General features: G+C 38.8%; 1 protein-coding gene across 6 annotated transcripts in view; it reads left to right on the top strand.

Moving 5' to 3' along the window:
• ATP10D (ATPase phospholipid transporting 10D (putative)) overlaps window positions 1-14703 on the top strand; it is a 124031-nt gene that overhangs the window by 103004 nt on the left and 6324 nt on the right. For all 6 annotated transcript variants that reach the window (XM_021100567.1, XM_021100569.1, XM_021100568.1 and 3 more), the window contains 3 exons: window positions 883-963; window positions 2401-2505; window positions 7055-7242. In XM_021100567.1, coding sequence (XP_020956226.1) covers window positions 883-963; window positions 2401-2505; window positions 7055-7242 — 374 coding nt within the window. The remainder of the gene's footprint in view (window positions 1-882; window positions 964-2400; window positions 2506-7054; window positions 7243-14703) is intronic.

Below are 14703 nucleotides of genomic sequence, written 5' to 3' on the forward strand. Positions count from 1 at the left end.
ACTTCTCAGGAGGCCGTGGAAGTAAATGATTAAAGGCTTGACATTTAGACTGATCCAGGGGTCTATGCCTCTATGAGGAAGTGATCTTTAAGTCAGGATAGGAATAGTAAGGAGCTGATTGGGAGGAGCAGGAAAGAATTTCTGGCAGAAACAACAGCACAGGTTAAGCCCCAAGGAAGGAATGGATGTAGCATATTTGAGAAATAGGATGAAGTCTGTGTGGGGAGGATGGTGAAGGAGGGTGGGAGGAGAGGGCGGGGTGACCCAGGAGAGCAGGGGCTTCAGTGGGCGGACCACGAAGGACCTTATAGGCCGTGGGAAAGAATTTAGATTGTATTGGAAACACTGTGAAAGTCATTGGGGTTTGGGAGGGGGACCAGTTTGATTAATTAGGGAGATGACCTGATTTACGTTTTTTAAAACTGGCCGCTATGGGAAGACTGGTTTAGGGCTAAGAGAATAAGCCAAGAGGCGGGTGGATGGCTCTCCAGTCATTCATAGAGAGTTGGTGGTAAATTGGAATGAAAGAAGTAAGGGGGAGAGAAGTGGATGAATTTGGAGAAGTTTTTGAAACGTGGTCAATAGGAAGTGATAATACTGCTATCCCTATTTCAGGCAGATTTAAGATTGTTCCAATGATAAAAGCAAAACAAGCTGAAGTTTCTTCAGCGATTTTTCTCTTTCACCTGTGAACTTATTCAATTATCACCCCTCATTCTTCCACAACTATTTACAAATCCTACCTGTTTTGTGAGTGAGAGAATTAAAGGGATAGAGTTTTCTCTCAGAGAAGCAAAAACAAGCACTGGTTTGTGTTGTTCTGTGATTTCACTTTGACCCTCGTTAATCTTGCTCCCTCCCCAATATCTGTTTCATTTTTAGGCATACTTACCCCACACCTTCTGGATCACCCTGTTGGATGCCTTTTATCAAAGCCTGGTCTGCTTCTTTGTGCCTTACTATGTAAGTCCTTGTTCCCTCAAAGGGTTTGTTGTTAATGAAGTAATGATGCTTCTTTATACTTTGTCACTGGTATCGGCATAGAGAATTAGGTATATTAGGGTAGATTGCTCACACAATCAAGTCGATTATTAACTGACTATAACACCCCTCCCAAATAGGTTAAATTTGGAGAGAGGTTCCTAGCTGAGTCCTCTTGGGTCTCTTTTTCTAGGTATAGGTACTGATTGACAGTTTTCATCAATGACTTGAATAAAATTGGAGGTCCACCATACGATGAGAGGAGTCAGAATCAGAGAGGCAGAGTAAAATAGAAATGCTATTGTTAGTTAACACTAGGCTAATTGTATCACGATGACATTCAGAATATTGAATTTAAGTGCTCTCCCCAAAACTAAAAAACAAAAAAACAAAAAAAAACCCCACCAATATGTTACACAGGTAAAGAATGGAAGATATGTGACCAAGCAAAGACTGTGTAAAATTAATTTAAAAATTTTAGGCCATCACCAAGCACAAAGCAGCATGATACAGTTGTCCATCCACACATTTCTTCCTGGAAGAAAATATTAATTCGATCATGGATGGTTAACAAAAGTTTAGCAATAAGAAGGAAAAAGGTAATCGTCTCTAAGGGAAGAATTGTTATTCTTTATTCAATTAAAGTTATTTGCACTCACCCAGTTAGAATATTCTAGGTACACTGCATTTCTTTTCATTTTTTAAAGTTTTATGGACATGTGGTTGATTCACAATGTGTTAATTTCTGATGTACAACACAGTGATGCAGATATATATATATATATATATAAACATATCCTTTTTTTCTCAGATTCTTTTTCTAGGTAGGTTATCATAGAATATTGAGTAGAGTTCCTTGTGCTGTACAGCAGGTCCCCACTGACCATCTATTTTGTATATAATAGTGGCATATGCCAGTCCCATTTCAAGAGGAGTATGGATGAGGCAGTCTGAAGTGTAATTAGAATAGAAATACTAGAATTGTCAAAGATCAGAAAATAGTGTCATTTGAAGAATACTTTAAGGACTTGAAGACATTTACATGTGAGAAGGATGGATATTTGTTAATAGTGGTATATACTCAGGTTAGCCATAGTACCTGCTTCAAAGGTTTGTAGCTCTGTTAAGTGAAACATATGTCATATTTGTCTGTACCTCAGAGAGCTAGAGGTATAAGTGAAGTTTCACGGAAAATGAATCATGACTCAGAATAAAGGGAAATTCGAACCAAAAAGTTCAAAGACTAGATGGCCTCTCTGTGAGAGAGTCCCATTTTCTGAAAACATTTAGGGTTATCCTAAATGACCAGCTCTTAGGATCCCTGAGGAAGGAACTCAGTCCTGAGTTGAGTCAGGGAATAAAGTGATTGCATTCATACTGCTGAGTAAGAGGTCACCAACTCTTACCCTCTCTCCGTAGACCTACCAGGGCTCAGACATTGACATCTTTGCATTCGGGAACCCCCTGAACACAGCTGCTCTCTTCATCATTCTCCTCCATCTGGTCATTGAAAGCAAGAGTTTGGTGAGTAGTTTTCCTGCCTCTGAAGCAGCCTGAAACTATTGGTGGGGAAACATGCTCCTGCCTAGAAGACCAGTGGTGATGAGAAGAGTCATGACCCCATTGAAGAAGGGTAATTCACAGCTACTCTTGGTGATTGTTGAGTACCATTATGCTGAGGTTGATGTACAGTCATGGAGAACACCTGCCTGGTCCCTTTGGTGGTTTCCATGGTATGGCTGGTTCATAGAGGTGAGTCAAGCTGGAGAAACAATTACCCTTCTATGGCTGGCGTTCTTCCAGACCTAGCTGATGCCTTTCAACTAAAAGAAAAACAGGTGTTTTTATAAATCCGGGTATATTGACTTTTGTAAGTGATGATTTTATGCTTTTCTCATAATACCAAAAAAAATGTATCTTCATCTGCTTCCAGAATGTTTCCCATTCATTTAATTCTAAGGTGGTTTTTTTTTCAAACTTAGTTGCTGACTTAATGATAAAGTTAAGTCTTTTCATAAAAATGGCAGGGTGGCTCTGCAGCAAAGCTAATACGTGGAATTCAGATAAAGAGCACTTTGCTGTAAACTCTCCTTTGCAGGAGAAGACCATCCTACCCATGTCTGGAGAATAAACTGCCTCTGTGATGATATATGCTGCTCTCTCACTTCCACTGTCATTGTCTCTGCTGTAGGCAAAGCCTCACTGTCATATCTCCCTGAACCATGGTTATAGCCTCCCTCGTCTTTCCACCTCCTACGGTTGACTCCCTGGCCCTCTCTACAACACGATCAGAGTCATCCTTTTGAAATATGAATCAGGAGCTCCCATCGTGGCTCAGTGGTTAACGAATCCGACTAGGAACCATGAGGTTGAGGGTTCGATCCCTGGCCTTGCTCAGTGGGTTAACGATCCTGCATTGCCATGAGCTGTGGTGTAGGTTGCAGACACAGCTCGGATCTGGCATTGCTGTGGCTGTGGCGTAGGCCGGAGGCAACAGGTGGGATTAGACCCCTAGCCTGGGAACCCTAGAAAAAGGCAAAAAAAAAAGACAAAAAAGAAATATGCATCAGACATTTTTGCTCTCCTTTGGGTACAACCCTTCAGTGGCTTCTTATGGTACCTGGAATAAAATCTAAAAGTCCTAAGATGGCCTGATAGGCTTCATGTAGTGATGCCTTCTCTCTCTCTCCAACCTCATTTCCACATATTTATAGGCTAGAACCACACTGTCCCTCCTCCAGTTTCTTAGCTGCAATAAACTCATTACCATGTCAGGGCCTTGGCATTGACCATATCCTCTGATGAAAATATTCCTAGTTCGTTTTTAGATCTCTGCACGTTACCCAGCTCAAATGTCATTTTAGGTTTCAGCAAAAAAGCTGCTTCCCCAAGAGCCCTTCCCTAACATCCATTTTTTCATACCATCCTTTTTTTTATTCATAATCCTAGGATTATAATTAATTATGATTATTTTGTTCATGTTTCTCTTCTACATTAGACTATAATCTGAGGACAAGGTTCATGTTTATTTTGTTCACCACCATATGTAGGTCAAGACAGGCACATAGTAGGTGCTCAAAAAATACTTGAATGAATGAATGATTAAATGACTAACCAATGTTTGGGGTATATTTAACATCCTGGTGGTGATGCATTTGAAACGGGAAAACAGCCAAATGAATTCTTGTTTTAAATGTGATCTGAGGTTATGTTATGAGATTATTTACAGTCTCAAGTCGAGCTGAATATTTTCGACATCACTTGCTTTGCTTATAACCAGCTGTAATCAAACCTTACAAGCCTAAATTGTTGTAAAAGGTTAATATCTGCAAACACCAGATGGGAAGAGTAAAGGGAATTCTGTAACTAAAATATTTGGGCTTGTTCAAATATCAGTTTAAGTTTTTAAGCAATTATGTAGGTACTTTTCACTGCTACCTAAGGAAGCGTCTTACGTTCTGACACTGATGAATGTTCTGCAGGCTTTAACATGTCAAATATCCACTTGGGTTCAGTGGTTATGAGCCACAGCAATCTATTTTGGCTAACCTGAGCAAATAGGAAAGCTATTAAAAATATATTGAAGAATCATCTAAAACAAGTTAAAAAAAAATATATATCCTGGGGATCCAGAATGGCTCTGGAGATCTAGGAGTTGGAAACCTTGAGCAGGCAGGTGGGATGGTCCTCGGGTCTGGATTGGCCCCATTTTCTTTTCTGCCCTTGCCTTGTTCGTGGTCTCCCAAGTTCAGCCTCTGCTGACAGATTTCTATTTCCTTGGCTCCAGAGGCTCTAGCAAGAGGAGAAATATTTCGCCAAGATTGTGCGTGATGCTGAGTGTCCGCACCAAGAGAAGCGGAGTAAAAGCTGGGGGCCAAGAGCAGTGACTGCTGTGTGTAAAGGGTGAATCATTAAAGAATTGTCACACCAGGGGAGGCTGGTACTCATGACCTTGGGAGGTCACTTGTCAGTAGGAGTTGACTATTCTGAGAATTTGAATTGGTTTCCCTTCACGCCTTTGCTCACCATCTCATTGCCACCTCTCCCATCTCCCTGGTGTTTTTTTTTTTTTTTTTAACCCATTGTCCCTTGATGTTAATGGTATCCATTGATTTAAATGTGTCAACTCCTTCGAGTCACATCTCACTTCCCAAAAGCACATCTTGGAAGGAAAAAATTTCAGGCAATAGGGCTCCGTGGGAAGGAAGGACAGTTGAGAAAGAAAAAAAAAAAAAATCATTGTTTTAGAGGATAAGAATTGAAATTAAAGATTTAGCCAGCATTTTCTGAGCATTTTGTGCATGTTTACAGAAAGTGAGCAGTCTCTGTGACTCTCGTTAAGACATCTGCCCTGGGGAAGTACGTTGCAAGGTGAAGAGGAAATCGGAGAAAATTGGATCTTGCTTGAAAATGATAGCCTTAGAAAATAAAAAAAGATTAATAAAGCAGTGCTTCCCCTGAAAGAGTAACATGTACCACATGGTATACACAATGACTTTAGGTGATACTGTACATGGCTCTAAATAATACTGCATAACCTACCATATAACACGAGGGCAATTCTCTTTTGTACATTGCATGACATCAAAACAGCAGCCTGTTTGGGCAATAACTCTTGCTAATTTCCCTTCATAACAAACATAGATCAGACCCCAGACTCTGCACTGTTAATGACAGGTAATGCTGATAGTACATTGAAGGTAGTGATCTGCTTTTTTTTTTTTTTTTGTCTTTTTGCCATTTCTTGGGCCGCTCCCGCGGCATATGGAGGTTCCCTGGCTAGGGGTCTAATTGGAGCTGTAGCTGCCAACCTACGCCAGAGCCACAGCAACTCAGGATCCGAGCCTCATCTGCGACCTACACCACAGCTCACCGCAACGCCGGATCGTTAACCCACTGAGCAAGGGCAGGGATAGAACCCTCAACCTCATGATTCCTAGTCGGATTCGTTAATCACTGCACCATGACAGGAACTCCTTGCTTTTCTTTCTAAATAAAGTTATTTAATTAAAGAGTGGGACAGTTTACAGCAAAATGTTAAGAAAAATAATAGTGCAAGCTCTACGGAGATATGAAGGTGAATAAGTTATAGTGTGATACAGAGATTTACTTCTTGCTCATGTAAAGTTACTAAGGTTCCAGACAGCTCTAGAGAGATTGTCCTCTGAGGGGTGGCTCCGTCACCCAGGCTGTGTCTTGTCACGATACCACCTGGAATTATCCCCAAGAAGAACTCCTTGGTCAACATGGAAAGAAAGGAGACAGCATGGAAAATTGCACAGCAGCTGTTCCTTGCCTCTGACTTGAAAGTTTTACACATCTTTTCCATTCACACTTTATTGGTCAAAGCAAGATGTGTGGCCATGCTGAATTTCAAGGGGGTGGAGAAATGCAGTCCTCCCATATGCTTGGTTTTTAGGGTTTTTTTAATCTTTTTAGGGCCACACCCACTGCATATGGAAATTCCCAGGCTAGGGGTCAAATCGGATCTATAGCCACCCACCTACGCCACAGCCACAGCAATGCAGAATCCAGGCTGCATCTGCAACCTACACCAGAGCTCATAGCAGCACCAGATCCTTGACCCACGGATCAAGGCCAGGGATCGAACCCAGGTCCTCGTGGATGCTAGTCAGGTTTGTTAACCACTGAGCCACGACAGGAACTGCCCAAATGCTTATTAGGGGAAGAGAATGAGAAAATGATGGGTCGCAGTAATGTCTACCACCTCCTTAAAGGAATAAAGTTTGAGGTTCACTGGAGTAATGAAGAAACAGACCAATGAGTGACTCTGAAAACAGTAAGAAGAAAATCCAAACAATGCAAAAGAACCAGTCATCCACATGACTTTTTGGCTGCTGACTTAGCTTTATAGGTTTAAACAGTGATATGAGTTATTCATGAAGATGCTCTTGGCTTATCTCTTCAATATTTGGCATTTTGCTCACCAAGGTTTATTAACAGCAGTCACCCACTGCTTACATGTGACAGTCCTTCAACAGAGCAGATTTTGCCAGGCTGCAGAACTCTCAGAGAGAGCTTGTTCATTTCCCCTGCTCTTCTTGTTTTGCAGACTTGGATCCACATGCTGGTCATCGTTGGGAGCATCTTGTGTTATTTTCTCTTCGCCTTGGCTTTTGGAGCCATGTGTGTAACTTGCAACCCACCATCCAATCCCTACTGGATTATGCAGGCACACATGCTGGATCCAGTGTTCTACTTAGTTTGTGTTCTCACAACCTGTATTGCTCTTCTGCCCAGGTATGGCATTTGTATTTTCATCAGGAGAGTAAGTGAAATCGTAGGCTTAGAATTCTTTTTTTTTTTTTCTTTTTAGGGCCACACCTGTGGCATATGGAGGTTCCCAGGCTAGGGGTCGAATTGGAGCTGGATTGCCAGCCTACACCACAGCCACAGCAGTGCTGGACCCAAGCTGCATCAGCAACCCACACCACTGCTCACAGCAATGCCAGATTACCCCACTGAGCGAAGCCAGGGATCAAACCCACATCCTCATGGATACTAGTTGGGTTCATTACTGCTGAACCACAACAGGACCTCCAGGCTTAGAATTCTTTAAGCAGCTACTGAGAGTGGATGGTACACCATCCTGTTGAGGAATAGAGAAGTCTGTCTGTGTACTTGTTAAAATACTGGTTTTTAAACTCTTTTACCAGAGAACAGAAATGGCTTAAGCAAACAAAAAGCTTTATTTCTCTCTCAAGAAATATTCTGGTCTGGTTGATAGTCCACAGGGATAGGACAGCTTTGTTTCATCCAGTCTTGGTCGCTGCATCCCTTTATCTCTGCCTGCATGAGGCAGAAAGAGCAGATGGGAAACATGCAGCTTTCTAGCCTTCCTCTTTTTTGTTCTTCTTTGTATTGGCATGATCCAGATGTGGCACATCATTGCTCACATCCCATTAACTAAAACCTGAGTATGTAGACTCTGAGTGGCTAAAAGCAGGAGGTTTCTAAAAAGAAGGGGAAAAGGGGTACTAAAAGACGTATCAGTCTCTACTACAGTCTGTAAGCACTGAAGACTATACCTCCCTTCTTTGATTTCACTTATTTTTTCCATTTTAATTGAACTCAATTTCTCATATTGCATAGGATAGAAATGGGTAAGAAGTATGCATGGGTTTATAATCTATAGATTCTTTGAACTCTTTAAAGTTCTTCCTCTATAGTTTTATAAAATCTGTTTAGCTAGAAACACTATAAGCAAATAGCTGTGCTCCCTTTTTAAACATAATAGGAGCATCACAATGGCAATTTCATATTATTGTCTAACAGGGTTGACGAATTAGCTCACAGGTCAATTTGGCACACTGCCTGTTTTTGTAAATAAAGTTTTACTGGGACACAGACATACTCAGTAATTTACTTACTATCTGTGGTTCTTTTGCACTATGACAGGAACACTGAATAGTTCCAATAAAGATTACCTGACTTGCAAAGCCTGAGATATTACTATCTGACCGGCTGGATGAAAGTTTGCCAACCCTAGTCTATAACACCATCATAAGGCATAATGGACACAAACCTTTGTTACTGAGTCATTCTCTTTTTATAGTTGTATACATAACAGTAGGACTGTTAACCTGAGATGCTTCTGTAGTGTTCATTCTTATTACCAGCTTTTGGATTGAAAACTGACAAACGAACTTGTAGAATTTATGAAGAAACAATTACCTAAAAGTTAAAGCCTGAAAAAAAAAATACCTCCAAGAGCATTAACAGTACAGTTCTGATAGTGATGAGCTGAAAAAATGACCCCCTAAAACACATCAACACCCTAATCCCTGAAGGCTGTTAATGTTTTTTTTTTGGGGGGGGGTCATTTTTTAAAAGTTTTCTTGTAGTTGATTTACAGTGTTGTGATAATTTCTGCTGTACAACAAAGTGACTTAGTTATACATGTACATACATCCATTCTTTCTCAGATTCTTTCCCTATATTGATTATCACAGAATATTGGTTAGAGTTCCCTGTGCTATACAGCAGGTCCCAGTTGGTCAATCATTCAATACACCTCAGTGTGTATGTGCCAATCCCAAACCCCAGTCCATCCCTTCCCACATTATCTGTCCCCTTTGGTAACCATAAGTTTGCTTTCAAAGTCTGTGTCAGTTTTGTCCAGCAAATAAATTCATTTGTATTCTTTTTTTAGATTCCACATATAAGTGAAAGCATGATGTTTGTCTTTCACTGTCTAATAACTTCACTGAGTATGATAATCTCTAGGTACATCCTTGTTGCTACAAATGGCATTATTTCCTTTGTTTTTATGGCTGAGTAATATTCCATTGTATATATATACCACATCTTCTTTATCCAGCCCTCTGTCAATGTACATTTAGATTGCTTCTTTGTGGTAGCTATTGAAAATAGTACTGCAATAAACATTAGGGTACATATATCTTTTCAAATTGTGGTTTTCTTTGGATAGATGCCCAGGAGTGGGATTGCTGGATTGTGTGGTAATTCTATTTTTAGTTTTTTGAGGAACCCCCATACTGTTTTCTATAGTGGTTGTGCCAATTTATATTCCAAAAAACAGTGTAAGTGTTCTTTTTTCTTCTCGCCTCTTCAGCATTAATCGTTTGTAGGCATTTTGATGATGGCCATTCTGGCTGGTGTAAGTAGTACCTCATTGTAATTTTGATTTGCATTTCTCTGATAATTAGCAATGTTGAGCATCTTTCGAGTGTTATTTGGCAATTTGTATGTTTTCTTTGGAGAAATGTCTCTTTAGATCTTCCCCTTTTTTTGTTTTTTTTTTTTTTGATATTGAGCTGCATGACTTGTTTGTATACTTTGGAGATGATCCCTTGTCAGTCACTTCATTTGCAAATATTTTCTTCCATTCTGTGGGTTGTATATTTGTTTTGTTCATGGTCTCCTTTGCTATGCAAAAGATTTTAAGTTTAATTAGGTCCCATTTGTATATTTTATTTTTATTTTCATTGCTGTAGAAGTTGGATCTGTGAAGACAATTGTTGTAGTTTATGTCAGAGTGTTTTATGTGTTTTTCTCTAAGTGTTTTATGGTATCCAGTCTTATATTTAGGTCTTTAATCCATTTTGAGTTTATTTTTGTGTATAGTGTTAGAGAGTGTTCTAATAGCATTCTCTTAACATGTAGCTGTCCAGTTTTCCCAGAACCATCTTTTTGAAGAGACAGTCTTTTCTCCACTGTATATTCTTGCCTCCTTTGTCATAGATTAATTGACCATAGATGCTTGGGTTTATTTTTGGGCTTTCTGTCCTGTTCTGTTGATCTGTATTTCTATTTTTGTTTCAGTACCATACTGTATGATGACTGTAGTTTTGTAATGTAATCTGAGGTCAGGGATCCTGTTTCCTCCAGTTCCATTTTTTTTTTCCTCAGGATTACTTTAGCTATTCAGGGTATTTTGTGTTTCCATAGAAATTTTAAAAATATATGTTCTCATTCTGTGAAAAAGGTCATTGGTGATTTGATAGAGATTGCATTGAATCTGTAGATTGCCTTGGGTAGTAGTTATTTTGACAATATTGATTGTTCCAATCCAAGAGCATGGTATATCTTTCCATCTGTTTGTGTCATCTTTGATTTCTTTCACTAGTGTCTCATGGTTTTCAGAGGTACAGGTCTTTTGCCTCTTTAGGTAGGTTTATTCCTAGGTTTTGTTTTTTGTTTGTTTGTTTTTTGGGTGTTTTTTTTTTTTTCGGTGTGATGGTAAATAGGATTATTCCCCTCATTTCTTTTTCTGATCTTTCATTGTTAGTGTATAGAAATGCATGGATTGCTATGTATTATTTTTTTATCCTGCAATTTTACCAAATTCATTGATGAGCTATAGTTTTCTGATAGCCTCTTTAGAATTTTCTGTGTGCATATCATCTGCAAAGAGTGATAGTTCTTTTATTTCTTGTTCTTCTCTAATTGCCATGGCTAAGACTCCCAAAATTTTGTTGAATAAAAGTAGGGCAAGTGGACATTCTTGTATTGTTCCTGATCTTAGAGGGAATTCTTCAGCTTTTCATTGTTGAGAATGATGTTAGTTGTGGGTTTGTCATATATGGCATCTATTACGTAGAGGTAGGTTCCCTCTATGCCCACTTTCTAGAGGGGTTATTATCAGAAATGGATGTTGGATTTTGTCAAAAGCTTTTTTGCATCTATTGAGATGATCAAGTGGTTTATATTCTTCAATTTGTTAATGTGGTGTATCACACTGATTGATTTGCAGATATTGAAAAATCCTTTCATCCTTGGGATAATTCCCACTCGATCATGATGTATCATCCTTTTAATGTATTGCTGGATTTGGTTTGCTAGTATTTTGTTGAGGATTTTTGCATCTATGTTCATCAGTGATATTGGCCTGTAATTTTCTTTTTTTGTAATATCTTTGGTTTTGGTATCACAGTGATTGTGGCCTCTTAGAAATGTTTGGGAGTGTTGTTTCCTCTGCAGTTTTTGGAAGTCTCAGAAGGATAGGTGTTAACACTTCTCTAAATATTTGCTAGAATTCTCCAGTGAAGCCATCCAGTCCTAGACATTGATTTCTTGGAAGCTTTTGAATCACAGTTTGAATTTCAGTACTTTTGATTGGTCCTCTCATCTTTTCTTTTTCTTCCTGGTTGAGTCTTAGAAGATTGTACCTTTCTAAGAATTTGTCCATTTCTTCTAGGTTTTCCATTTTATTGGCATATAGTTGCATATAGTAGTCTCTTATGATCCTTTGTATTTCTGTGATGTCCATTGTAATTTCTCCTTTTTCATTTCTTTTTTCTTTTTAAAGGCCACACTTGTGGCATATGGAGGTTCCCAGGCTAGGGGTCAAATCAGAGCTGTTGCCACCAGCCTACACCACAGCCACAGCCATAGCAATGCTGGATCTGAGCCATGACTGAAACCTATACCACAGCACATGGCAATACCAGATCCTTAACCCACTGAGCAAGGGCAGAGATCAAACCCACAACCTCATGGTTCCTAGTCAGACTTGCTTCCACTGCTCCACAATGGGAACTCCTCCTTTTTCATTTCTGATTTTAATGATTTGAGCCTTTTCCCTTTTTTTTTTCAAGAGTCTGGCTAAGGCTTTATCAGTTCTTCTCATCTTTTCAAAGAACCAGCTTTTGGTTTCACTGATTTTTTTTCTTCTGTTTTGTTCATTTCTTGTTCATTTATTTCTGCTCTGATCTTTATTATTTATTTCCTTCTACTAACTTTGGGTTTTGTTTGTTCTTTCTCTGGTTGCTTTACATGTAAGTTTAAGTTGCTTATTTGATGTTTTTCTAGTCTCCTGAGGTAGACTTGTATTGCTATAAACTTCCATCCTAGAACTGCTTCTGCCACATCCCGTAGGTTTTAGATCATTGTGTCTTCATTGTCATTTGTCTCTAGGTATTTTTTTTATTTCCTTTTTGATTTTTTCAGTGATCCATTGGTTATTTAGTAGCATATTATTTAGTCTCCACATGTTTGTGTTTTTTGCAGGTTTTTTTTCCCTCTTGTAGTTGATTTCTGGTCTTAGCATGTTATGGTTGGAAAAGATGCTTGATATGATTTCAATTTTCTTAAATTTACCAAGGCTTGTTTTGTGGCCCAGAATGTGATCTATCCTAGAGAATGTTCCATGTGCACTTAAGAAGAATGTGTATTCTGCTGTTTTCAGAGGGAATATTGAAAGTCCGTTAAATTCATCTGGTCTAATGCATTATTTAAGGCCTGTGTTTCTTTGTTGATTTTCTGTCTTGATGATCTGTCCATTGTGGTAAGTCCTCCAATATTATTATGTTATTGTCAATTTCTCCTTTTGTGGCTGTTAGCAGTTGTCTTATATATCGAGGTGCTTCTACGTTGGGTGCATCTATATTTACAATTGTTATATCTTGTATTGATCCTTTGATCATTATGTAATACCCTTCTTTGTCTCTTGTAACCATCTTTATTTTAAATTCTAACTTGTCCGATACGATATTGCTACTCCAACTTTCTTTAAATTTCTGTTTGTATGGACTATCTTCTCTCACTCTCACTTTGTATATGTCCCTAGAACTGATGCAGGTCTTTTTTAGATAGCACATATATTGTATCAACTCATCCAGTCTCTGGCTTTTGGTTGGAGCATTTGGTCCATTTACATTTAAGGTAATTATTGATACATATGTTCTTATTGCCATTTTAATTGTTTTGGATTTGTTTTTGTGAGTCTTTTTTCTTCCCTTTCCCTTTTGTTCTCTTGTATTTGATGACTATCTTTAGAGTTGTGTTTGGATAGATTTTTCTTTTTTGCATGTGTATCTATTGTAGATTTTTGGTTTCCAGTTACCATGAGCTTTTGATATAAATCCCTCTCTATACACACACAGACACACACACACACACAGTTGTTTTAAATTGTTTGTCTCCTAACTGCAAATGCATCTCCAATATTCTGCATTTGTACCCTCCTCACTGTTGCTAGTTTTTATCTCATATTTGTGCGTGGATGATTTCCTCTCTTTACTTTATGTTTGCCTTTACCAGTGAGCTCTCATTTGTATTTTTTTTCCTTTTTTTAGGACCACACCTATGGCATATGGAAGTTTCTGGGCTGGAAGTTTAATGGGAGCTGCAACTGCCAGCCTATCCCACAGCCACAGCAGTGCCAGATCTGAACCAGTGCTGCAGCTTGCAGCAACACTGGATCCTTAGCTCACTGAGTAAGTCCAGAGATTGAACCTGAATCCTCATGGATGCTAGTCAGGTTATTATTCTGATGACCCACAACAGGAATTCCCTCATTCATAATTTTATTGTTCCTAGTTGTGGCCTTTTCTTTTCCACTTAGAGAAGTTCCTTTTTAATTGTTGTAAGGCTGGTTTGGTGGTGCTGAATTCTCCTAGCTTTTGCTTATCTGTAAAGCTTTTGACTTTTCCTTCAAATTTGAATGAAAGCCTTACTGGGTAGAGTGTTCTTGGTTTTAGATTTTTTTTTCCTTCCATCACTTTTATATTATGCCACTCCCTTCTGGCCTGCAGAATTTCTGCTGAAATATCAGCTGATAACCTTATGAGGGTTCCCTTGTATGCTATTTTTTGCTTTTCCCTAGCTCCTTTCAACATTTTCTTTATGTCTTTAATTTTGGTTAGTTTGATTAATATATGTCTTGGGGTATTCCTCCTTGGGTTTATTCCAAATGGTATTCATTGTGCTTCCTAGATTTGAGTGAGTGATTCCTTTCCCATGTTAGGGGAGTTTTTAGTTATTATCTCTTCAAATATTTTCTCCATCCCTTTCTCTCTTATCCTCTGGCTCCCCTATAATGTGAATATTGGTGCATTTAAAGTTGTCCCAAAGTTCTCTTAGACTGTCCTCATTTCTTTTCATTATTTTCTTTATTCTGTTCCATGTCAGTGATTTCCACCAGTCTATCTTCAACCTCACTTATTAATTCTTCTGCCTCCTGTATTCTGCTATTGATTCCTTCTAGTGAATTTTTATTTCTGTTACTGTGTTTTTCATCTCTGCTTATTTAATCTTTAAATCTTCTATTTCCTTGCTAAATGTTTCTTGTGATTGATCAATCTTTGCCTCTTTTTTTTTTTTTTTGTCTTTTTGCCTTTTCTGGGGCCACTCCCATTGCATATGGAAGTTCCCAGGCTAGGGGTCTAATCTGAGCCTATGCCAGAGCCACAGCAATGCAGTATCTGAGCTATGTCTGTGACCTACACCACACCTTAT

This window comes from Sus scrofa, chromosome 8, assembly GCF_000003025.6.
Source record: "Sus scrofa isolate TJ Tabasco breed Duroc chromosome 8, Sscrofa11.1, whole genome shotgun sequence".
In the NCBI taxonomy this organism is placed as follows: Eukaryota; Metazoa; Chordata; class Mammalia; order Artiodactyla; family Suidae; genus Sus; species Sus scrofa.